Below are 25,000 nucleotides of genomic sequence, written 5' to 3' on the forward strand. Positions count from 1 at the left end.
CACTCACTCACTCACTCACTCACACACACACTCACACGCTCACTCACGCTCTCTCACACGCTCACTCACTCACTCACACGCTCACTGACACACTCACTCACTCACACACTCACACACTCACTCACTCACATGTTCTCTCACACGCTCACTCACACGCTCACACACTCACTCACACACTCACTTACTCACTCACTCACTCACACACACACACACTCACACACTCACTCACTCACACACTCACTCACTCACTCACTAACTCACTCACACTCACACTCACACTCACTGACACACTCACACACTCACTCACTCACACACTCACTCACACACACACTCACACGCTCACTCGCTCACTCACTCACTCACACACTCACTCACTCACTCACTCACTCACACACTCACTCACTCACACTCACTCACTCACTCACACACTCACTCACTCACTCACTCACTCACTCACTCACTCACACACTCACTCACTCACTCACACACTCACTAACACACTCACTCACTCACTCACACACTCACTCCCTCACTCACTCACACACTCACACACTCACTCACTCACACACTCACTCACACACTCACTCACACACTCGCTCACTCACACGCTCTCTCACACGCTCACTCACTCGCTCACACGCTCTCTCACACGCTCTCTCACACGCTCACTCACACGCTCACTCTCACACTCACTCACTCACTCACTCACTCACTCACACACACACTCACACGCTCACTCACGCTCTCTCACACGCTCACTCACTCACTCACACGCTCACTGACACACTCACTCACTCACTCACACACTCACACACTCACTCACTCACACGTTCTCTCACACGCTCACTCACACACACACACACACTCACACACTCACTCACTCACACTCACTCACTCACTCACTCACTCACTCACTCACTCACACACTCACTCACTCACTCACTCACTCACACACTCACACACTCACTCACACACACTTACACACTCACTAACACACTCACTAACACACTCACTCACACACTCACTCACTCACTCACTCACTCACACACTCACACACTCACTCACTCACACACTCACTCACACACTCACTCACACACTCACTCACACACTCACTCGCTCACTCACACGCTCTCTCACACGCTCACTCACTCGCTCACACGCTCTCTCACACGCTCTCTCACACGCTCACTCACACGCTCACTCACTCTCACACTCACTCACTCACTCACTCACTCGCACACTCGCACACTCACTCGCACACTCACTCACACACTCGCTCACACACTCGCTCACTCGCTCTCTCACACGCTCACTCACTCACACGTTCTCTCATACGCTCACTCACACGCTCACACACTCACTCACACACTCACTCATTCACTCACACACTCACTCACACACTCACTCACACACTCACTCACTCTCACACTCTCACACTCACTCATTCACTCACTCACTCACTCAATCACACGCTCACTCACTCTCACACTCTCACACTCACTCATTCACTCACTAACTCACTCACTCACTCACTCTCACACTCTCACACTCTCACACTCACTCATTCACTCACTCACACACTCACTCACACACTCACACGCTCACTCACTCTCACACTCTCACACTCACTCACTCACTCACTAACTCACACACTCACACACTCACTCACTCACTCACTCACTCACACTCACTCACACACTCACTCACTCCCTCACTCACTCACTCTCACACTCTCACACTCACTCACTCACTCACACACTCGCACAATCTCTCGCACACTCACTCACACACACTCACTCACACACTCACTCACTCGCTCACTCGCTCTCTCACACGCTCACTCACACGCTCACTCATTCATTCACTCACACACTCACTCACACACTCACACACTCACACTCTCACACTCACTCACTCATTCACTTACTCGCTCACACACTCCCTCACTCTCACACTCACACACTCACACACTCACTCTCACACTCTCACACTCACTCACTCATTCACTCACTCACTCACTCACCTGCGCAGACGCGCTCTCGGCACAGGGACTCGGGCCACAGGATCCGCACTGGACGAAGGTGATGCTCTCGGGATAAACCACCCAGTGCTCCCAGCCCAGATCTGGCAGAGCGACACAAGAGAACAAGAGCATGATCAGGGAATCTGTTCTGTTTGTCCTGACCAGGCGTTGTGGTCAATAATGAGAGTCACGCGTCTGCACATACAGTTATATTACTGTATGAGAGGGCATTCAGGCAAACACACAGCCCAAGAAACAGGCCAGTGTAGGTTAGAGGAGGTCAGTGGAGGTTAGGGGAGGCCAGTGGAGGTTAGGGGAGGCCAGTGGAGGTTAGGGGAGGCCAGTGGAGGTTAGAGGAGGCCAGTGGAGGTTAGGGGAGGCCAGTGGAGGTTAGAGGAGGCCAGTGGAGGTTAGAGGAGGCCAGTGGAGGTTAGAGGAGGCCAGTGGAGGTAAGGGGAGGCCAGTGGAGGTTAGGGGAGGCCAGTGGAGGTTAGGGGAGGCCAGTGAAGTTTAGAGGGAGGCCAGTAGAGGTTAGAGGAGGCCAGTGGAGGTTAGGGGAGGCCAGTAGAGGTTAGAGGGAGGCCAGTGGAGGTTAGAGGGAGGCCAGTGGAGGTTAGAGGGAGGCCAGTAGAGGTTAGAGGAGGCCAGTGGCGGTTAGAGGGAGGCCAGTAGAGGTTAGGGGAGGTCAGTGGAGGTTAGGGGAGGCCAGTGGAGGTGAGAGGAGGCCAGTGGAGGCAGTGGAGGCCAGTGGAGGTTAGAGGGAGGCCAGTGGAGGTTAGGGGAGGTCAGTGGAGGTTAGGGGAGGCCAGTGGAGGTTAGAGGAGGTCAGTGGAGGTTAGGGGAGGTCAGTGGAGGTTAGGGGAGGCCAGTGGAGGTTAGAGGAGGTCAGTGGAGGTTAGGGGAGGCCAGTGGAGGTTAGGGGAGGCCAGTGGAGGTTAGGGGAGGCCAGTGGAGGTTAGGGGAGGCCAGTGGAGGTTAGGGGAGGCCAGTGGCGGTTAGAGGGAGGCCAGTAGAGGTTAGGGGAGGTCAGTGGAGGTTAGGGGAGGCCAGTGAAGTTTAGAGGGAGGCCAGTAGAGGTTAGAGGAGGCCAGTGGAGGTTAGGGGAGGCCAGTAGAGGTTAGAGGGAGGCCAGTGGAGGTTAGAGGGAGGCCAGTGGAGGTTAGAGGGAGGCCAGTAGAGGTTAGAGGAGGCCAGTGGCGGTTAGAGGGAGGCCAGTAGAGGTTAGGGGAGGTCAGTGGAGGTTAGGGGAGGCCAGTGAAGTTTAGAGGGAGGCCAGTAGAGGTTAGAGGAGGCCAGTGGAGGTTAGGGGAGGCCAGTAGAGGTTAGAGGGAGGCCAGTGGAGGTTAAGGGAGGCCAGTGGAGGTTAGAGGAAGGCCAGTAAAGGTTAGAGGAGGCCAGTGGCGGTTAGGGGAGGCCAGTAGAGGTTAGAGGAGGCCAGTGGCGGTTAGGGGAGGCCAGTGAAGTTTAGAGGGAGGCCAGTAGAGGTTAGAGGAGACCAGTGGAGGTTAGAGGAAGGCCAGTGGAGGTTAGGGGAGGCCAGTAGAGGTTAGAGGAGGCCAGTGGAGGTTAGAGGAGGCCAGTGGAGGTTAGAGGAGGTTAGGGGAGGCCAGAGGAAGCCAGTGGAGGTTAGGGGAGGTTGGGGAGGCCTGTGAAGGTTAGGGGAGGCCAGTGGAGGTTAGAGGGAGGCCAGTGGAGGTTAGAGGGAGGCCAGTGGAGGTTAGGGGAGGCCAATGGAGGTTAGGGGAGGCCAGTGGAGGTTAGAGGGAGGTCAGTGGAGCTTAGGGGAGGCCAGTGGAGGTCAGGGGAGGCCAGAGGAGGTTAGGGGAGGCCAGAGGAAGCCAGTGGAGGTTAGGGGAGGCCAGTGGAGGTTAGAGGAGGTCGGGGAGGCCAGTGGAGGTTAGGGGAGGCCAGAGGAAGCCAGTGGAGGTTAGGGGAGGCCAGTGGAGGTTAGAGGAGGTCGGGGAGGCCAGTGGAGGTTAGGGGAGGCCAGGGGAAGCCAGTGGAGGTTAGAGGAGGCCAGTGGAGGTTAGGGGAGTTTGGGGAGGCCAGTGGAGGTTAGGGGAGGCCAGAGGAAGCCAGTGGAGGTTAGGGGAGGCCAGTGGAGGTTAGAGGAGGTCGGGGAGGACAGTGGAGGTTAGGGGAGGCCAGGGGAAGCCAGTGGAGGTTAGAGGAGGCCAGTGGAGGTTAGGGGAGTTTGGGGAGGCCAGTGGAGGTTAGGGGAGGCCAGAGGAAGCCAGTGGAGGTTAGGGGAGTTTGGGGAGGCAAGTGGAGGTTAGGGGAGGCCAGAGGAAGCCAGTGGAGGTTAGGGGAGGCCAGTGGAGGTTAGGGGAGGCCAGAGGAAGCCAGTGGAGGTTAGGGGAGGCCAGTGGAAGTAAGGGGAGGCCAGTGGAGGTCAGTGGAGGCCAGTGGAGGTTATGGGAGGCCTGTGGTGGTTACGGGAGTTCAGTGGAAGTTAGTGGAGGTCATTGGAGGTCAGTGGAGGCCAGTGAAGGTTATGGGAGGCCAGAGGAGGTTAGGGGAGGCCAGCGGAGGTTAGGGGAGGTCAGTGGAGGTTATGGGAGGCCAGTGGAGGTTAGGGGAGGCCAGAGGAGGCCAGTGGAGGTTAGGGGAGGCCAGTGGAGGTCAGCGGAGGTTAGGGGAGGCCAGCAGAGGTTAAGGGAGGCCAGCGGAGGTTAAGTGAGGCCAGTGGAGGTCAGTGGAGGTCAGCAGCGGTCAGTGGAGGTCAGTGGAGGTCAGAAGCGGTCAGTGGAGGTTAAGGGAGGCCAGTGGAGGTCAGTGGAGGTCTGAGGTTAAAACTCTGACTAACATGGAAAAGATGGCTTTTATTGCGTTGCGTGTAGTGAGGGGTAGTGAACAAAAACGTATACTTTCAGCCTTATGTCGTATCCTAAACCCGGACACGAGAGTACACTGTAAACAAAAAGTTGCTGCTGTAAATTTTCACTACAATCAAGTCAGAACTCAAGGACAGAACTCCTCAGAAACATTAGCCTTAACCAGACGCGATGACAAGATTCAGACTCTACTGCTCAAGGAACATTTATGATTATTATTAATGTTGAAACAGTTGTGTAAAAAATGTTTTGGGGGATTCTTTGATGAATAGAAAGTTCAATAGAACAGTATTTATCTGAAATAAAAAGCTTGTGTAACATTGTACTACCATTTAAATGTTTTGGGTCGGTAAGAATTCGGGGGGAGAACTTAAAGAAATTAATACATTTATTCAGCAGGTATGCATTAAATTGATCATATTACAGTATAGAGATTAATAATGTCGCAAAAGCTTTATATCTTTTTTATTTCATTTTACATCACAGGAATAAATTACATTTAAAAGTATATTCAAATTGAAAACAGTTATTTTATATTTTAATAATATTTCACAATATTACAGCTATTTTTGTATTTCTAATAACATAAATGCAGCCTTGGTGAACAGAAGAGACTTATTTAAAAACATAAAAAAATCTGACTGTTCTAAAAATTTTGAGCGGTAGTATATGTATGTATGTATGTATGTATGTTATGTATGTACTATATATATATATATATATATATATATATATATATATATATATATATATATATATATATATATATATACAGTCTTGTTCAAAATAATAGCAGTACAATGTGACTAACCAGAATAATCAAGGTTTTTAATATATTTTTTATTGCAACATGGCAAACCAGTTACCAGTAGGTTCAGTAGATTCTCAGAAAACAAATGAGACCCAGCATTCATGATATGCACGCTCTTAAGGCTGTGCAATTGGGCAATTAGTTGAAAGGGGTGTGTTCAAAAAAATAGCAGTGTCTAGTGTCTGCAAAAAATGCTCTACTTACTCAGTAATTTTGTCTTGTTTTCAGTCTAAATATCTAAAAATTCTTAAATCGAGATGCATTTACTAGATAGGTAAAAATGAAATTTAGTTTGGATATAATGTAATTATTTAGGGAATGTTGTTGTTGTATGGCCAGAAGGACCCTACGGTTTTTGTGAAATGCCGCCACTACTTTAATGTAAAAAAGTTACAATGGTGAACACAAGCTCTGTCAATCAGTCGCTCACACTGAAAAAAATGCGCTATTTTTTTTCTTGTTTCCAGTCCAAATATCTAAATATTCTTAAATCAAGATGCATTTACTAGATCAGTAAAAAAATACATATTTTTTCTTGTTTTGAAAATGAAGTTTTTGCTTAAAACAAACAAAATGATCTGCCAATGGGGTGAGAAAAATAATAAGCAAAAACTCACTTGATTTTGATTTTATTTTTTAGAAAACAAGGAAAAATATCATGTAATTTTACTTATCTAGAAAATGCATCTTGATTTAAGAATGTTTAGATATTTAGACTAGACACAAGACAAAATACTAAATAAGGAGAGCCTTTTTTGCAGTGCTTGTTTAAAGTTGAACTCACCTTTCATGAACACCTGAGAGGAGAATCTGCAGCAGGTGGAGTTGGTCGAAACCTCCGGGAGCGTTTCATTACCTGTAGAACAGAGCAGAGACGTGAGCTTTAGTCTGAATATGGGCCTGAATGTGGGCCTGAATGTGGGTCTGAATGTGGGCCTGAATGTGGGCCTGAATGTGGGCCTGAATGTGGGTCTGAATGTGGGCCTGATGTGGGCCTGATGTGGGTCTGAATGTGGGCCTGAATGTGGGCCTGATGTGGGTCTGAATGTGGGCCTGATGTGGGTCTGAATGTGGGCCTGAATGTGGGCCTGATGTGGGCCTGATGTGGGCCTGATGTGGGTCTGAATGTGGGCCTGAATGTGGGCCTGAATGTGGGCCTGAATGTGGGCCTGAATGTGGGCCTGAATGTGGGCCTGATGTGGGCCTGAATGTGGGCCTGAATGTGGGCCTGAATGTGGGCCTGAATGTGGGCCTGAATGTGGGCCTGAATGTGGGCCTGAATGTGGGCCTGAATGTGGGCCTGATGTGGGCCTGAATGTGGGCCTGATGTGGGCCTGAATGTGGGCCTGAATGTGGGCCTGAATGTGGGCCTGAATGTGGGCCTGAATGTGGGCCTGAATGTGGGCCTGATGTGGGCCTGAATGTGGGCCTGAATGTGGGCCTGAATGTGGGTCTGAATGTGGGCCTGAATGTGGGCCTGAATGTGAGCCTGAATGTGGGCCTGAATGTGGGTCTGAATGTGGGCCTGAATGTGGGTCTGGATGTGGGTCTGGATGTGGGTCTGAATGTGGGCCTGAATGTGGGCCTGAATGTGGGCCTGAATGTGGGCCTGAATGTGGGCCTGAATGTGGGTCTGAATGTGGGTCTGAATGTGGGCCTGAATGTGGGCCTGAATGTGGGCCTGAATGTGGGCCTGAATGTGGGCCTGAATGTGGGTCTGAATGTGGGCCTGAATGTGGGCCTGAATGGGGGTCTGAATGTGGGTCTGAATGTGGGCCTGAATGTGGGCCTGATGTGGGCCTGAATGTGGGCCTGAATGTGGGCCTGAATGTGGTTCTGAATGTGGTTCTGAATGTGGTTCTGAATGTGGTTCTGAATGTGGGCCTGAATGTGGGCCTGATGTGGGCCTGAATGTGAGCCTGAATGTGGGCCTGAATGTGGGCCTGAATGTGAGCCTGATGTGGGCCTGAATGTGGGCCTGATGTGGGCCTGATGTGGGCCTGATGTGGGCCTGAATGTGGGTCTGAATGTGGGCCTGAATGTGGGCCTGAATGTGGGCCTGAATGTGAGCCTGATGTGGGCCTGATGTGGGTCTGAATGTGGGCCTGAATGTGGGCCTGATGTGGGCCTGAATGTGGGCCTGAATGTGGGCCTGAATGTGGGCCTGAATGTGGGCCTGAATGTGGGCCTGAATGTGGGCCTGAATGTGGGCCTGATGTGGGCCTGAATGTGGGCCTGAATGTGGGCCTGATGTGGGCCTGATGTGGGCCTGAATGTGAGCCTGATGTGGGCCTGATGTGGGCCTGAATGTGGGCCTGAATGTGGGCCTGAATGTGGGCCTGATGTGGGCCTGAATGTGGGCCTGAATGTGGGCCTGATGTGGGCCTGAATGTGAGCCTGATGTGGGCCTGAATGTGGGCCTGATGTGGGCTTGAATGTGGGCCTGAATGTGGGCCTGAATGTGGGCCAGATGTGGGCCTGAATGTGGGCCTGAATGTGGGCCTGAATGTGGGCCTGATGTGGGCCTGAATGTGGGCCTGAATGTGGGCCTGAATGTGGGTCTGAATGTGGGCCTGAATGTGGGTCTGAATGTGGGTCTGGATGTGGGTCTGAATGTGGGCCTGAATGTGGGCCTGAATGTGGGCCTGAATGTGGGCCTGAATGTGGGTCTGAATGTGGGTCTGAATGTGGGCCTGAATGTGGGCCTGAATGTGGGCCTGAATGTGGGCCTGAATGTGGGCCTGAATGTGGGCCTGAATGTGGGCCTGAATGGGGGCCTGAATGTGGGTCTGAATGTGGGTCTGAATGTGGGCCTGAATGTGGGCCTGAATGTGGGCCTGATGTGGGCCTGAATGTGGGCCTGAATGTGGGCCTGAATGTGGTTCTGAATGTGGTTCTGAATGTGGTTCTGAATGTGGTTCTGAATGTGGGCCTGAATGTGGTTCTGAATGTGGTTCTGAATGTGGTTCTGAATGTGGTTCTGAATGTGGGCCTGATGTGGGCCTGAATGTGAGCCTGAATGTGGGCCTGAATGTGGGCCTGAATGTGAGCCTGATGTGGGCCTGATGTGGGCCTGAATGTGGGCCTGATGTGGGCCTGATGTGGGCCTGAATGTGAGCCTGATGTGGGCCTGATGTGGGCCTGAATGTGAGCCTGATGTGGGCCTGAATGTGAGCCTGAATGTGGGCCTGAATGTGGGCCTGAATGTGAGCCTGATGTGGGCCTGATGTGGGTCTGAATGTGGGCCTGAATGTGGGCCTGAATGTGGGCCTGAATGTGGGCCTGATGTGGGCCTGAATGTGGGCCTGAATGTGAGCCTGAATGTGGGCCTGAATGTGGGCCTGAATGTGGGCCTGAATGTGGGCCTGATGTGGGCCTGAATGTGGGCCTGAATGTGGGCCTGAATGTGGGCCTGAATGTGGGCCTGATGTGGGCCTGATGTGGGCCTGAATGTGGGCCTGAATGTGGGCCTGAATGTGGGCCTGAATGTGGGCCTGAATGTGAGCCTGAATGTGGGCCTGAATGTGAGCCTGATGTGGGCCTGAATGTGGGCCTGATGTGGGCCTGATGTGGGCCTGATGTGGGCCTGAATGTGAGCCTGATGTGGGCCTGATGTGGGCCTGAATGTGAGCCTGATGTGGGCCTGAATGTGGGCCTGAATGTGGGCCTGAATGTGGGCCTGAATGTGGGCCTGATGTGGGCCTGATGTGGGCCTGAATGTGGGCCTGAATGTGGGCCTGAATGTGGGCCTGAATGTGAGCCTGAATGTGGGCCTGAATGTGGGCCTGAATGTGGGCCTGAATGTGGGCCTGATGTGGGCCTGAATGTGGGCCTGAATGTGGGCCTGATGTGGGCCTGAATGTGGGCCTGAATGTGAGCCTGATGTGGGCCTGATGTGGGCCTGAATGTGGGCCTGATGTGGGCTTGAATGTGGGCCTGAATGTGGGCCTGAATGTGGGCCTGAATGTGGGCCAGATGTGGGCCTGAATGTGGGCCTGATGTGGGCCTGAATGTGGGCCTGAATGTGGGCCAGATGTGGGCCTGAATGTGGGTCATACCTGCTGAGGGCACGATGGTCCTCTTGAACGAGTCTCGCAGAAGATTCATCCGGGACACAGACACACGAGGCTCCTGCTGAAGGTTGAGGGATTCCAGAAGGATTTTCCTGACTTCCAGTTCTCCTCTGCATCTGCAACACACACACACACACACACACACACACACACACACACACACACACACAAATAAGTAAAGATAGTAAAGATAAGTAAAACGACATTAGATATTTTTTCTTGTTTTGTTAAATCTAAAATCAAAATGAAGTGAGTTTTTGCTTAAAACTGATCTGCCAATGGGGTGAGAAAAATAATCTTATTTCTGATTGAAATCTTGTTTTTTGTTTCCGTCCCAATCAGAAATAAGATTAATTTTCTCTCCACATTGGTTTAATTTTTTTTAACGTTTTAAGCAAAACTCACTCCATTTAGATTTTATTTTCAAAAATACAAGCAAAAATATCTTATGTCATTTTAGTTATCTAGAAAATGCATCTTGATTTTAAGAATATTTAGATATTTGGACAGGAAACAAGAAGAAAATACTAAATAAGAAGAGCATTTTTTGCAGTGTTTACCGTCCCCCAGCTCGGGGTTCGACCCCGTAAGAAAACACTGGAGAAGTTGCCCTCATTTATATTTACAGAACATTATTACACAACGGCAGGGTCAGCAAGTGTCTAAATGAAGACCGGCATAGGACTGAAATTAGATCGACTGACCTATTGACTCCTGCTAAAATTATGATCTGGATGCACACAGAGATTTTCTCCCAGCAGAAGTAAAAGTGCAGAAATTGGAGCAAACATTTTGAGCTCTTACCTTTTGGCTTTCACAGCAGATGAAGGATCTTCAGGAGAAGGATGGAGAATAAATGTCTTCCCGGGAGAAAACCCGAGCAGCAGGACTGCGACGCACAACACCAGACCCATGTCTGCGGACTCTGAGCGTAAATGGATGTTGTTTTTAGTGGCCTGGGAAAGCAGGGATTTATCTACTTTTGGCCAAGCTTGGCCTTGGAATACTTTACACTGTTTTCATGTTGAGCAAACGGGATGGTGTTGAAAAGGAGGTGGAGAATGAAGAAAAGCACTATCATATGGTTACACACTAGCGAAGATGATAAGCCCAAATCTGCAGGAGGACAGATGGCAAAGAGGAAAGAGATCAGTGCAAATAAAGAAGCCATTCATGAAACCGTCCATTGACCGGCACACGAGAGCGATGAAGTCTAGTGTGTTAATGTCCAAATGCTCATTTGAGCTGTTAATGTGTTGAATGGGTTAAAATGATATCCAGGGTTAGTCTCTGAGCACATGTTCAGGGATGGAGGTAAAACGTTTACAAATCAGACGAAGAAAAAACTGCTATTGATCAGTGTTTGCTGTGGTTTTGTCTTGTTTTAAGTCCAAATGTCTAAAAATTCTTACATTGAGAAGCATCTACTAGACAAGCAAAAAAAAAGGTCTTGTTTGGGGGAAAATAACTCAAAATTAAGTGAGCTTTTGTTTAAAATAAGCTAAATAATCTTTAATCTCTAAACAGAAAACAAGATTATTTTACTTACCCCATTGGCAGATTATTTATCTTATTTTAAGCAAAAACTCTCTTCATTTTGAGTTATTTTTAACCAAAACAAGACAATTGCTTTTGCTTATATAAATTTTTTATATATTTAGATTTAAAACAGGACAAAAATACTACCTAAGAAAAGCATTTTTTGCAGTGTGGTGTCCCATTAAAAGGGCTCAGCGGAAGATGAACATGATAATCATATTTCATACACTATAACAAGAGTCAAAATTGTGCAATAATGTTTGCCCCCGTCTAACCAAAGCCCAAGAATAGACTAGTCATCATGTCAAAGAGATGAAACCCAACACCTGGTCATCACTGATGACTTTGCTTACATGATGAAATATCAAACACTCGCAAGTTATTTGGGCAGAAACTACATGTAACCAAACTCAAGGTTATTTTGGCTAGAAGTGTGCCGGACTGCATGGGCTCTATAGCTCACGAGACGCTGAAATGGCAGCTATTGCTCGCATTGAACAGAGTAAAGGTTTTCATTCGGCCTGATTTCTCATGAGAACACACAAAGGCCATTGTTGTAGCATCTGTAGTCTCTGTCCTGGCCTCAGATGATCCGCCTCGACGGATGTTTGTCCTTGAGCCCGAGGAATGCCAGACCTGCGTGTGAACGGCAATCTAAAGAAAGAAACAAGAGTTTATCTGCCATTCTGAGAAACCTGAGCCAATTCAGGAGAACATGGGATAGTTTTGCTCACGTGTAACCCTTACCATATTCACACACGGGTCAGAACTAGCCAATCCTGGGTGTGTGTGAGATTATCCCAACCCATCACAGTATGTTTAAACACTTACAGCTACTCTAATTTGGGAGAACTCTTCATTTTAACACATTAAAGTTGTGATGAATGGGAACATCTGGGCTGTTTTTCAAATGACAAACATGGACTCCCCTAAAGGATTATTAGGAACACCGGTTCAATTTCTCATTAATGCAATGATCTAATCAGCCAATCCCATGGCAGTTCTTCAGTGCATTTAGGGGTGTGGTCCTGGCCAAGACGATCTCCTGAACTCCAAACTGAATGTCAGAATGGGAAAGAAAGGTGATTTAAGCCGTTTTGAGCGTGGCATGGTTGTTGGTGCCAGACGGGCCGGTCTGAGTATTTCACAATCTGCTCAGTTACTGGGATTTTCACACACAACCATTTCTAGGGTTTACAAAGAATGGTGTGAAAAGGGAAGAGCATCCAGTCTGCAGCAGTCCTGTGGGAGAAAATGGCTTGTTGATGCTCGAGGTCAGAGGAGAATGGGCCGACTGATTCAAGCTGATAGAAGAGCAACTTTGACTGAAATAACCACTCGTTACAACCGAGGTATGCAGCAAAGCATTTGTGAAGCCACAACACACACAACCTTGAGGCGGATGGGCTACACCAGCAGAAGACCCCACCGGGGACCACTCATCTCCACTACAAATAGGAAAAGAGGCGACAATCTGCACAAGCTCACCAAAATTGGACAGTTGAAGACTGGAAAAATGTTGCCTGGTTTGATGAGTCTCGATTTCTGTTGAGACATTCAGATGGTAGAGTCAGAATTTGGCGTAAACAGAATGAGAACATGGATCCATCATGCCTTGTTCCCACTGTGCAGGCTGGGGGTGGTGGTGTAATGGTGTGGGGGATGTTTTCTTGGCACACTTTAGGCCCCTTAGTGCCAATTGGGCATCGTTTAAAGGCCACGGCCTACCTGAGCATTGTTTCTGACCATGTCCATCCCTTTATGACCACCATGTGCCCATCCTCTGATGGCTACTTCCAGCAGGATAATGCACCATGTCACAAAGCTCCAATCATTTCAGATTGGTTTCTTGAACATGCCAATGAGTTGACTGAACTAAAATGGCCGCCACAGTCCCCAGATCTCAACCCAATAGAGCATCTTTGGGATGTGGTGGAACGGGAGCTTCGTGCCCTGGATGTGCATCCCACAAATCTCCATCAACTGCAAGATGCTCTCCTATCAATATCAATCAATCAACTTTATTTATATAGCGCTTTTACAATCACGATTGTGTCAGAGCAGCTTCAGTGTTAAACAGGACAATACTGCAGCAGAATTAGATTTGGCTGTACAGTCGTTCTGGAGTAAACAGTGATGTTATCAGCTTAGTTTAATTTATCATATAGCGACAATGTTGGCAGATCAGTATTATAGTTTATAGAATTAAATAAGACCTAATTCATACATTTTATTTGTATAATAAGTTGAATAACTTTAATCATATTTTTAGTGTCCCCAACTGAGCAAGCCAAGCCAATATGGGCCGACATTTCTAAAGAATGCTTTCAGCAGCTTGAGGATCAACGCCACGGAGAATTAAGGCAGTTCTGAAGGAGAAAGGGTCAAACACAGTATTAGTGTGTGCTCCTAATAATCCTTTAGGGGACTGTATACTTCAAATAAAGTTCTGACATTAGCCCTGTTTATTAGCTGAGGAGTGGGGGGTCGGCTCACACACACTGGCCTTTAACACACTCTTTATCCGTCTATTCTGGGTTGGAGCCGAGCCGCAGAATTAACCCTAATCCAGCCGCGGCTCGTTGCTGGTGTGGATGAGCTCCATCTGCCTCTCTGACAGCTCCAGATTCATACGCAGGATTCATATGGTGACAACCGGGGTCTGTGTGTGTGTGTGAGAGAGTGTGTGTGAGAGAGAGTGAGTGTGTGTGTGTGTGTGTGTGTGTGTGTGTGTGAGAGAGTGTGTGTGTGTGTGTTTATCCTAATGTTGGAGTGACTGCGCCCTCACGCTGGGGTTTTGACAGGTAAGTGCGATGTTTTCTAAAAGCTGGATGTGAGATGTGTGTGAGATGTGTGTGAGATGTGTGTGAGATGTGTGTGAGATGTGTGTGTTTTGTGGAGCTAGTTATTCAGAGCATGTGAGATGTGTGTGAGATGTGTGTGTTTTGTGGAGCTAGTTATTCAGAGCATGTGAGATGTGTGTGAGATGTGTGTGAGATGTGGAGCTAGTTATTCAGAGCATGTGAGATGTGTGTGAGATGTGTGTGAGATGTGGAGCTAGTTATTCAGAGCATGTGAGATGTGTGTGAGATGTGTGTGAGATGTGTGTGAGATGTGTGTGAGATGTGTGTGAGATGTGGAGCTAGTTATTCAGAGCATGTGAGATGTGTGTGAGATGTGTGTGAGATGTGTGTGAGATGTGGAGCTAGTTATTCAGAGCATGTGAGATGTGTGTGAGATGTGGAGCTAGTTATTCAGAGCACGTGAGATGTGTGTGAGATGTGTGTGAGATGTGGAGCTAGTTATTCAGAGCATGTGAGATGTGTGTGAGATGTGTGTGAGATGTGTGTGAGATGTGGAGCTAGTTATTCAGAGCATGTGAGATGTGTGTGAGATGTGTGTGAGATGTGGAGCTAGTTATTCAGAGCATGTGAGATGTGTGTGAGATGTGTGTGAGATGTGGAGCTAGTTATTCAGAGCATGTGAGATGTGTGTGAGATGTGTGTGAGACGTGGAGCTAGTTATTCAGAGCATGTGAGATGTGTGTGAGATGTGTGTGAGATGTGGAGCTAGTTATTCAGAGCATGTGAGATGTGTGTGAGATGTGGAGCTAGTTATTCAGAGCACGTGAGATGTGTGTGAGATGTGTGTGAGATGTGTGTGAGATGTGGAGCTAGTTATTCAGAGCATGTGAGATGTGTGTGTTTTCCTGCGGCAGAGCATGGGATGCAGAGTCACCAAAGCCCAGCAGGAGCTCCAGCTGAAACCATCTGATCCAGGTGCGTAACACACACACTTATTCCAGTCTTACACTCTTCACACACACTCATATCTGCCATTAAATGAGAGATACAGCTCACATCTGTCTGTCTCTCTCTCCACCTGTCTGTCTGTCTGTCTCTCTCTCTCCACCTGTCTGTCTCTCCGCCTGTCTCTCTCTCTCTCTGCCTGTCTGTCTCTCTCTCCACCTGTCTGTCTCTCCGCCTGTCTCTCTCCGCCTGTCTGTCTGTCTCTCTCTCCACCTGTCTGTCTCTCTCTCCACCTGTCTGTCTCTCTCCGCCTGTCTGTCTCTCTCTCTCCACCTGTCTGTCTGTCTCTCCGCCTGTCTGTCTGTCTGTCTCTCTCCACCTGTCTGTCTGTCTCTCTCTCCACCTGTCTGTCTCTCCGCCTGTCTGTCTGTAGGGAGCATCTCAGTTCCAGGTAACTCTTCTTCTGTTAGTTCATTAAATGTGTCGTTGTTGTCAGTGAATGGGAATGAATGTTAAGCACTTTGTTGTTCTTGTTTTCTCTCACATGCAGCCGCCACAGGTCAGACCAATAACGTTTCTGAGTCTAAAGAATCTCCACTGTCACTCACACCTGACCCTGGCCTGACTCTCACTCTCCATCTGTCTGTCTCTCTCTGTGTATGTCTGTCTGTCTGTCTGTCTGTCTCTCTCTCTCTCTCTCTCTCTCTCTCTCTGTGTCTGTCTGTCTCTCTCTCGCTCTCTCTGTCTGTCTGTCTCTCTCTCTCTCTCTCTGTCTGTCTGTCTGAGTGACTATTCGTCTGTCTGTCTGTTTGTCTTTCTGTCTGTCTGTCTGACTCTACATCTGTCTGTTTGCCTGTCTCTCTCTGTCTGTCTTTCTGTCTGACTACATCTGTCTGTCTCTCTGTGTCTGTCTGTCTGTCTTTCTGTCTGTCTCTCTCTCTCTCTGTCTGTCTGTCTGACTCTCCGTCTGTCTGTCGGTTGGTCGGTCTGTCTCTCCGCCTGTCTGTCTGTCTCTCTGTCTGTCTGTTTGTCCATCCGTCCGTCTATCTGTCTCCTTCTGTCTGTCTGTCTGTCTCTCTGCCTGTCTGTCTGTTTACCTGACTGTCTATCTCTCCGTCTGTCTCTCTGCCTGTGTGTCTGTCTCTCTGCCTGTCTGTCTCTCCACCTGTCTGTCTCTCCATCTTTCTGTCTGTCTGTCTTTTTGACTCTCCATCTGTCTGTCTGTCTGTCTTTCTGTCTGACTTTCCATCTGTCTGTCTTTCTGTCCGTCCGTCCGTCTATCTGTGTCTCTGCCTGTCTGTCCGTCTATCTGTGTCTCCGCCTGTCTGTCTGTCTCTCTGCCTGTCTATCTGTCTGTTTACCTGACTGTCTATCTCTCCACCTGTCTGTCTCTCCACCTGTCTGTCTGTCTATCTGTGTCTCCGCCTGTCTGTCTGTCTCTCTGCCTGTCTGTCTCTCCACCTGTCTGTCTGTCTCTCCATCTGTCTGTCAGTCTGTCTGACTCTCCATCTGTCTGTTTGTCTTTTCTCTGTCTGTCTGTCTGTCTTTCTGTCTGACTCTCCATCTGTCTGTCTGTCCGTCCGTCCATCTGTGTCTCCGCCTGTCTGTCTGTCTCTCTGCCTCTCTGTCTGTTTACCTGACTGTCTATCTCTCCGTCTGTCAATCTCTCCACCTGTCTGTCTCTCTGCCTGTCTGTCTCTTCGCCTGTCTTTCTATATCTCTGTCTATCTATCTCTCTGTCTGTCTCTCCGCCTGTCTGTCTGTCTCTCCACCTGTCTGTCTGTCTCTCCACTTGTCTGTCTATCTCTCCTCCTGTCTGTCTCTCTGTCCGTCTGTCTGTCTCTCCACCTGTCTGTCTATCTCTCCTCCTGTCTGTCTGTCTCTCCACCTGTATGTCTATCTCTCCTCCTGTCTGTCTCTACACCTGTCTGTCTGTCTCTCCGCCTGTCTGTCTGTCTCTCCATGTGTCCAGCGATGCGGGCGGCTCTGCTCATCCAGCGCTGGTATCGTCAGTATGTGGCTCGGCTGGAAATGCGACGCCGCTGCACCTGGAACATCTTTCAGTCTATTGAGTATTCTGGACAACAGGATCATATCAAGGTGAAAACAGGACCGGTACCAGAGTCTTCCAGTGTTAATATCCGTGTTCTGCGTCTTTACACACGTGTGCTGTTTGTGTCTTCGCAGCTGTATAATTTCTTCGGCTACCTGATGGACCATTTCACTTCTGCCAGCAGCCAAAGTAAGAAACTCTGGAGCTCTTCCGCTCTGTCTCGTCTCATGTAGTGTTCGTCCCTAACTCTGTCCTTCTCTTCAGGGAATCTGGTCTTCCAGATGTTTGAAGTGTTCGTCCCTAACTCTGTCCTTCTCTTCAGGGAATCTGGTCTCCCAGATGTTTGAAGTGTTTGTCCCTAACTCTGTCCTTCTCTTCAGGGAATCTGGTCTTCCAGATGTTTGAAGTGTTTGTCCCTAACTCTGTCCTTCTCTTCAGGGAATCTGGTCTTCCAGATGTTTGAAGTGTTTGTCCCTAACTCTGTCCTTCTCTTCAGGGAATCTGGTCTTCCAGATGTTTGAAGTGTTTGTCCCTAACTCTGTCCTTCTCTTCAGGGAATCTGGTCTTCCAGATGTTTGTAGTGTAGTGTTCGTCCCTAACTCTGTCCTTCTCTTCAGGGAATCTGGTCTTCCAGATGTTTGAAGTGTTCGTCCCTAACTCTGTCCTTCTCTTCAGGGAATCTGGTCTTCCAGATGTTTGTAGTGTTTGTCCCTAACTCTGTCCTTCTCTTCAGGGAATCTGGTCTTCCAGATGTTTGAAGTGTTTGTCCCTAACTCTGTCCTTCTCTTCAGGGAATCTGGTCTTCCAGATGTTTGAAGTGTTTGTCCCTAACTCTGTCCTTCTCTTCAGGGAATCTGGTCTTCCAGATGTTTGTAGTGTTCGTCCCTAACTCTGTCCTTCTCTTCAGGGAATCTGGTCTCCCAGATGTTTGAAGTGTTTGGTCCCTAACTCTGTCCTTCTCTTCAGGGAATCTGGTCTTCCAGATGTTTGAAGTGTTTGTCCCTAACTCTGTCCTTCTCTTCAGGGAATCTGGTCTTCCAGATGTTTGAAGTGTTTGTCCCTAACTCTGTCCTTCTCTTCAGGGAATCTGGTCTCCCAGATGTTTGAAGTGTTCGTCCCTAACTCTGTCCTTCCCTTCAGGGAATCTGGTCTTCCAGATGTTTGTAGTGTTCGACCCTAACTCTGTCCTTCTCTTCAGGAAATCTGATCTTCCAGATGTTTGAAGTGTTTGTCCCTAACTCTGTCCTTCTCTTCAGGGAATATGGTCTTCCAGATGTTTGAAGTGTTTGGTCCCTAACTCTGTCCTTCTCTTCAGGGAATCTGGTCTTCCAGATGTTTGAAGTGTTTGGTCCCTAACTCTGTCCTTCTCTTCAGGGAATCTGGTCTTCCAAATGTTTGAAGTGTTTGTCCCTAACTCTGTCCTTCTCTTCAGGGAATCTGGTCTTCCAGATGTTTGAAGTGTTTGTCCCTAACTCTGTCCTTCTCTTCAGGGAATCTGGTCTCCCAGATGTTTGTAGTGTTTGTCCCTAACTCTCTCCTTCTCTTCAGGGAATCTGGTCTCCCAGATGTTTGAAGTGTTTGTCCCTAACTCTGTCCTTCTCTTCAGGGAATCTGGTCTTCCAGATGTTTGAAGTGTTCGTCCCTAACTCTGTCCTTCTCTTCAGGGATTCTGGTCTTCCAGATGTTTGAAGTGTTCGTCCCTAACTCTGTCCTTCTCTTCAGGGAATCTGGTCTTCCAGATGTTTGTAGTGTTCGTCCCTAACTCTGACCTACACTTCAGGGAATCTGGTCTTCCAGATGTTTGTAGTGTTCGTCCCTAACTCTGTCCTTCTCTTCAGGGAATCTGGTCTTCCAGATGTTTGAAGTGTTCATCCCTAACTCTGTCCTTCTCTTCAGGGAATCTGGTCTTCCAGATGTTTGAAGTGTTCGTCCCTAACTCTGTCCTTCTCTTCAGGGAATCTGGTCTCCCAGATGTTTGAAGTGTTTGTCCCTAACTCTGTCCTTCTCTTCAGGGAATCTGGTCTCCCAGATGTTTGTAGTGTTCGTCCCTAACTCTGTCCTTCTCTTTAGGGAATCTGGTCTTCCAGATGTTTGAAGTGTTCGTCCCTAACTCTGTCCTTCTCTTCAGGGAATCTGGTCTTCCAGATGTTTGAAGTGTAGTGTTCGTCCCTAACTCTGTCCTTCTCTTCAGGGAATCTGGTCTTCCAGATGTTTGTAGTGTTCGTCCCTAACTCTGTCCTTCTCTTCAGGGAATCTGGTCTTCCAGATGTTTGAAGTGTTCGTCCCTAACTCTGTCCTTCTCTTCAGGGAATCTGGTCTTCCAGATGTTTGTAGTGTAGTGTTCGTCCCTAGCTCTGTCCTTCTCTTCAGGGAATCTGGTCTTCCAGATGTTTGAAGTGTTCGTCCCTAACTCTGTCCTTCTCTTCAGGGAATCTGGTCTTCCAGATGTTTGTAGTGTAGTGTTTGTCCCTAACTCTGTCCTTCTCTTCAGGGAATCTGGTCTCCCAGATGTTTGTAGTGTAGTGTTCGTCCCTAGCTCTGTCCTTCTCTTCAGGGAATCTGGTCTTCCAGATGTTTGAAGTGTTCGACCCTAACTCTGTCCTTCTCTTCAGGGAATCTGGTCTTCCAGATGTTTGAAGTGTTTGGTCCCTAACTCTGTCCTTCTCTTCAGGGAATCTGGTCTCTCATATGTTTGAAGTGTTCGTCCCTAACTCTGTCCTTCTCTTCAGGGAATCTGGTCTTCCAGATGTTTGAAGTGTTCGACCCTAACTCTGTCCTTCTCTTCAGGGAATCTGGTCTTCCAGATGTTTGAAGTGTTCGTCCCTAACTCTGTCCTTCTCTTCAGGGAATCTGGTCTCTCATATGTTTGAAGTGTTCGTCCCTAACTCTGTCCTTCTCTTCAGGGAATCTGGTCTCTCATATGTTTGAAGTGTTCGTCCCTAACTCTGTCCTTCTCTTCAGGGAATCTGGTCTCCCAGATGTTTGAAGTGTTCGTCCCTAGCTCTGTCCTTCTCTTCAGGGAATCTGGTCTCTCATATGTTTGAAGTGTTCGTCCCTAACTCTGTCCTTCTCTTCAGGGAATCTGGTCTCCCAGATGTTTGAAGTGTTCGTCCCTAACTCTGTCCTTCTCTTCAGGGAATCTGGTCTCCCTGATGTTTGAAGTGTTTGTCCCTAACTCTGTCCTTCTCTTCAGGGAATCTGGTCTTCCAGATGTTTGAAGTGTTCGTCCCTAACTCTGTCCTTCTCTTCAGGGAATCTGGTCTCCCTGATGTTTGAAGTGTTTGTCCCTAACTCTGTCCTTCTCTTCAGGGAATCTGGTCTTCCAGATGTTTGAAGTGTTCGACCCTAACTCTGTCCTTCTCTTCAGGGAATCTGGTCTTCCAGATGTTTGAAGTGTTCGTCCCTAACTCTGTCCTTCTCTTCAGGGAATCTGGTCTCTCATATGTTTGAAGTGTTCGTCCCTAACTCTGTCCTTCTCTTCAGGGAATCTGGTCTCTCATATGTTTGAAGTGTTCGTCCCTAACTCTGTCCTTCTCTTCAGGGAATCTGGTCTCCCAGATGTTTGAAGTGTTCGTCCCTAGCTCTGTCCTTCTCTTCAGGGAATCTGGTCTCTCATATGTTTGAAGTGTTCGTCCCTAACTCTGTCCTTCTCTTCAGGGAATCTGGTCTCCCAGATGTTTGAAGTGTTCGTCCCTAACTCTGTCCTTCTCTTCAGGGAATCTGGTCTCCCTGATGTTTGAAGTGTTTGTCCCTAACTCTGTCCTTCTCTTCAGGGAATCTGGTCTTCCAGATGTTTGAAGTGTTCGTCCCTAACTCTGTCCTTCTCTTCAGGGAATCTGGTCTCCCTGATGTTTGAAGTGTTTGTCCCTAACTCTGTCCTTCTCTTCAGGGAATCTGGTCTTCCAGATGTTTGAAGTGTTTGTCCCTAACTCTGTCCTTCTCTTCAGGGAATCTGGTCTTCCAGATGTTTGAAGTGTTTGTCCCTAACTCTGTCCTTCTCTTCAGGGAATCTGGTCTTCCAGATGTTTGAAGTGTTTGTCCCTAACTCTGTCCTTCTCTTCAGGGAATCTGGTCTTCCAGATGTTTGAAGTGTTTGTCCCTAACTCTGTCCTTCTCTTCAGGGAATCTGGTCTCTCATATGTTTGAAGTGTTCGTCCCTAACTCTGTCCTTCTCTTCAGGGAATCTGGTCTCTCATATGTTTGAAGTGTTCGTCCCTAACTCTGTCCTTCTCTTCAGGGAATCTGGTCTTCCAGATGTTTGAAGTGTTCGTCCCTAGCTCTGTCCTTCTCTTCAGGGAATCTGGTCTCTCATATGTTTGAAGTGTTCGTCCCTAACTCTGTCCTTCTCTTCAGGGAATCTGGTCTCCCAGATGTTTGAAGTGTTCGTCCCTAACTCTGTCCTTCTCTTCAGGGAATCTGGTCTCCCTGATGTTTGAAGTGTTTGTCCCTAACTCTGTCCTTCTCTTCAGGGAATCTGGTCTTCCAGATGTTTGAAGTGTTCGTCCCTAACTCTGTCCTTCTCTTCAGGGAATCTGGTCTCCCTGATGTTTGAAGTGTTTGTCCCTAACTCTGTCCTTCTCTTCAGGGAATCTGGTCTTCCAGATGTTTGAAGTGTTTGTCCCTAACTCTGTCCTTCTCTTCAGGGAATCTGGTCTTCCAGATGTTTGAAGTGTTTGTCCCTAACTCTGTCCTTCTCTTCAGGGAATCTGGTCTTCCAGATGTTTGAAGTGTTTGTCCCTAACTCTGTCCTTCTCTTCAGGGAATCTGGTCTTCCAGATGTTTGAAGTGTTTGTCCCTAACTCTGTCCTTCTCTTCAGGGAATCTGGTCTTCCAGATGTTTGAAGTGTTCGTCCCTAACTCTGTCCTTCTCTTCAGGGAATCTGGTCTCCCTGATGTTTGAAGTGTTTGTCCCTAACTCTGTCCTTCTCTTCAGGGAATCTGGTCTTCCAGATGTTTGAAGTGTTCGTCCCTAACTCTGTCCTTCTCTTCAGGGAATCTGGTCTCCCAGATGTTTGAAGTGTTCGTCCCTAACTCTGTCCTTCTCTTCAGGGAATCTGGTCTTCCAGATGTTTGAAGTGTTCATCCCTAACTCTGTCCTTCACTTCAGGGAATCTGGTCTTCCAGATGTTTGTAGTGTTCGTCCCTAACTCTGTCCTTCACTTCAGGGAATCTGGTCTCCCAGATGTTTGAAGTGTTCATCCCTAACTCTGTCCTTCTCTTCAGGGAATCTGGTCTCCCAGATGTTTGAAGTGTTCGTCCCTAACTCTTTCCTTCTCTTCAGGGAATCTGGTCTTCCAGATGTTTGAAGTGTTCGTCCCTAACTCTGTCCTTCTCTTCAGGGAATCTGGTCTCCCAGATGTTTGAAGTGTTCGTCCCTAACTCTGTCCTTCTCTTCAGGGAATCTGGTCTTCCAGATGTTTGTAGTGTTCGTCCCTAACTCTGTCCTTCTCTTCAGGGAATCTGGTCTTCCAGATGTTTGAAGTGTTCGTCCCTAACTCTGTCCTTCTCTTCAGGGAATCTGGTCTTCCAGATGTTTGTAGTGTTCGTCCCTAACTCTGTCCTTCTCTTCAGGGAATCTGGTCTTCCAGATGTTTGTAGTGTTCGTCCCTAACTCTGTCCTTCTCTTCAGGGAATCTGGTCTTCCAGATGTTTGAAGTGTTCATCCCTAACTCTGTCCTTCACTTCAGGGAATCTGGTCTTCCAGATGTTTGTAGTGTTCGTCCCTAACTCTGTCCTTCTCTTCAGGGAATCTGGTCTCCCAGATGTTCAGCGAGAGCGACCTGTTCCAGGATGAGGAGTGGGAGAGACACTTCTGCTATAAGAACATTGAGGTTCCAGATGTGTACAGCGGTCCACATCTCTCCTTCCCGCTCACCATCTCCAACGTCACAGAGCTGGTGGAAGCCTTCAAAAACAAACAAGTACCATCATTTATTAAATGTGGACCTTACAGAATTACCACTGTGTCACTGAACTGAGTATTCATAATCTGTCCATGACAAGATCTTGCTGTCTTTAAATCTCCGTCTCTGTCTCTCTCTATGTCTCTCTCTCTCTTTGTCATTCTCTCTGTCTCTATTTCTGTCTGTCTCTGTCTCTCTGTCTCTCTCGTTCTCTCTCTCTCGGTCACCCTCTCTGTCTCTCTCTCTCTCTCTCTGTCTCTCTGTCTCTCTGTCTGTCTCTGTCTCTCTGTCTCTCTCTCTCAGTTTCTGTCTAGCTCTCAAAAAAAATTAAAACATCAAATAAGCTTTATTGGCATTACTTGTACAATATCATGTAAGCAAGGGGGGGGGGGTAGAATAGTCAAATCTATAAAACAATGACTTCAATAAACCCATCTGTAAACAAATACATAAATAGATTTTATAATCAAGAAAAGAATTACGACAAAAAAATAAATTAATAATAATAATAAAAAGCTTTATACATTTGTACAAGGCAAGGTACAAATATTTGGATAGCACATTTCATACACAATGGCAATTCAAAGCTTTACATATAAATTAATTTAAAAAAAGGATAATACTGCAACAGAATTAGATTTGGCTGTGCAGGTTATTTTAAAAGAAATAAAGGTGATTTAAGCCGTTTTGAGCATGGCATGGTTGTTGGTGCCAGACGGGCTGGTCTGAGTATTTCACAATCTGCTCAGTTACTGGGATTTACACACACAACCATTTCTAGAGTTTACAAAGAATGGTGTGAAAAGGGAAGAGCATCCAGTCTGCAGCAGTCCTGTGGGAGAAAATGGCTTGTTGATGCTCGAGGTCAGAGGAGAATGGGCCGACTGATTCAAGCTGATTGAAGAGCAACTTTGACTGAAATAACCACTCGTTACAACCGAGGTATGCAGCAAAGCATCTGTGAAGCCACAACACACACAACCTTGAGGCGGATGGGCTACACCAGCAGAAGACCCCACCGGGTACCACTCATCTCCACTACAAACAGGAAAAAGAGGCAACAATTTGCCCAAGCTTACCAAAATTGGCCAGTTGAAGACTGGAAAAATGTTGCCTGGTCTGATGAGTCTCGATTTCTGCTGAGACATTCAGATGGTAGAGTCAGAATTTGGCGTAAACAGAATGAGAACATGGACCCATCATGCCTTGTTCCCACTGTGCAGGCTGGTGGTGGTGGTGTAATGGTGTGGGGGATGTTTTCTTGGCACACTTTAGCCCTTTAGTGCCAATTGGGCATCGTTTAAATGCCACGGCCTACCTGAGCATTGTTTCTGACCATGTCCATCCCTTTATGACCACCATGTGCCCATCCTCTGATGGCTACTTCCAGCAGGATAATGCACCATGTCACAAAGCTCCAATCATTTCAGATTGGTTTCTTGAACATGTCAATGAGTTGACTGAACTAAAATGGCCGCCACAGTCCCCAGATCTCAACCCAATAGAGCATCTTTGGGATGTGGTGGAACGGGAGCTTCGTGCCCTGGATGTGCATCCCACAAATCTCCATCAACTGCAAGAGGCTCTCCTGTCAATATGGGCCAACATTTCTAAAGAATGCTTTCAGCAGCTTGAGGATCAACGCCACGGAGAATTAAGGCAGTTCTGGAGGAGAAAGGGTCAAACACAGTATTAGTGTGTGCTCCTAATAACCCTTTAGGGGAGTGTATACAGGTTAAACAGGAGTGGTGCTAGAATTGACCCTTGTGGGACTCCGCATGTCATGGATGTCCACTCAGACTAATTTGTTCAGCTGACTGAAAACGATTTAATTATCTTGCCAATAAAGGGGAGATTTGAGATTGGTCTGTAGTTGCTCAGTATGGAGTTATCCAGATTTCTCTTTTTCAGAAGAGGCTTAACTATTGTAGTTTTAACGGAGTTTAGAAAAGTCCCGTAGAGAAGTGAGGAGTTCACCACTTCTAGGAGATCTGCTTCTAAACCGTTAAAAATAC

The 25,000-nt window shown here is 47.9% G+C and overlaps 2 protein-coding genes across 2 annotated transcripts in view; one reads left to right on the plus strand and one right to left on the minus strand.

Annotated features, from left to right (window-relative positions):
- Nucleotides 1–10,761, minus strand: part of LOC137046350 (inhibin beta E chain-like) — a 13,462-nt gene extending 2,701 nt beyond the window's left edge. The window contains exons 1-4 of the mRNA XM_067423526.1: nt 10,546–10,761; nt 9,727–9,857; nt 6,453–6,524; nt 2,024–2,124 (exon numbers count right to left, since the gene is read on the minus strand). Coding sequence (XP_067279627.1) covers nt 2,024–2,124; nt 6,453–6,524; nt 9,727–9,857; nt 10,546–10,655 — 414 coding nt within the window. The 5' untranslated portion in view covers nt 10,656–10,761. The remainder of the gene's footprint in view (nt 1–2,023; nt 2,125–6,452; nt 6,525–9,726; nt 9,858–10,545) is intronic.
- A 4,958-nt stretch (nt 10,762–15,719) lies between these two features.
- LOC137046161 (serine/threonine-protein phosphatase with EF-hands 2-like) overlaps nt 15,720–25,000 on the plus strand; it is a 34,452-nt gene continuing 25,171 nt past the window's right edge. Inside the window, exons 1-3 of the mRNA XM_067423252.1 lie at nt 15,720–17,129; nt 17,217–17,271; nt 22,828–23,003. Of these exons, the coding sequence (XP_067279353.1) occupies nt 16,992–17,129; nt 17,217–17,271; nt 22,828–23,003 (369 nt within the window). The 5' untranslated portion in view covers nt 15,720–16,991. The remainder of the gene's footprint in view (nt 17,130–17,216; nt 17,272–22,827; nt 23,004–25,000) is intronic.

This window comes from Pseudorasbora parva, chromosome 18, assembly GCF_024679245.1.
Source record: "Pseudorasbora parva isolate DD20220531a chromosome 18, ASM2467924v1, whole genome shotgun sequence".
Classification (NCBI taxonomy): Eukaryota; Metazoa; Chordata; class Actinopteri; order Cypriniformes; family Gobionidae; genus Pseudorasbora; species Pseudorasbora parva.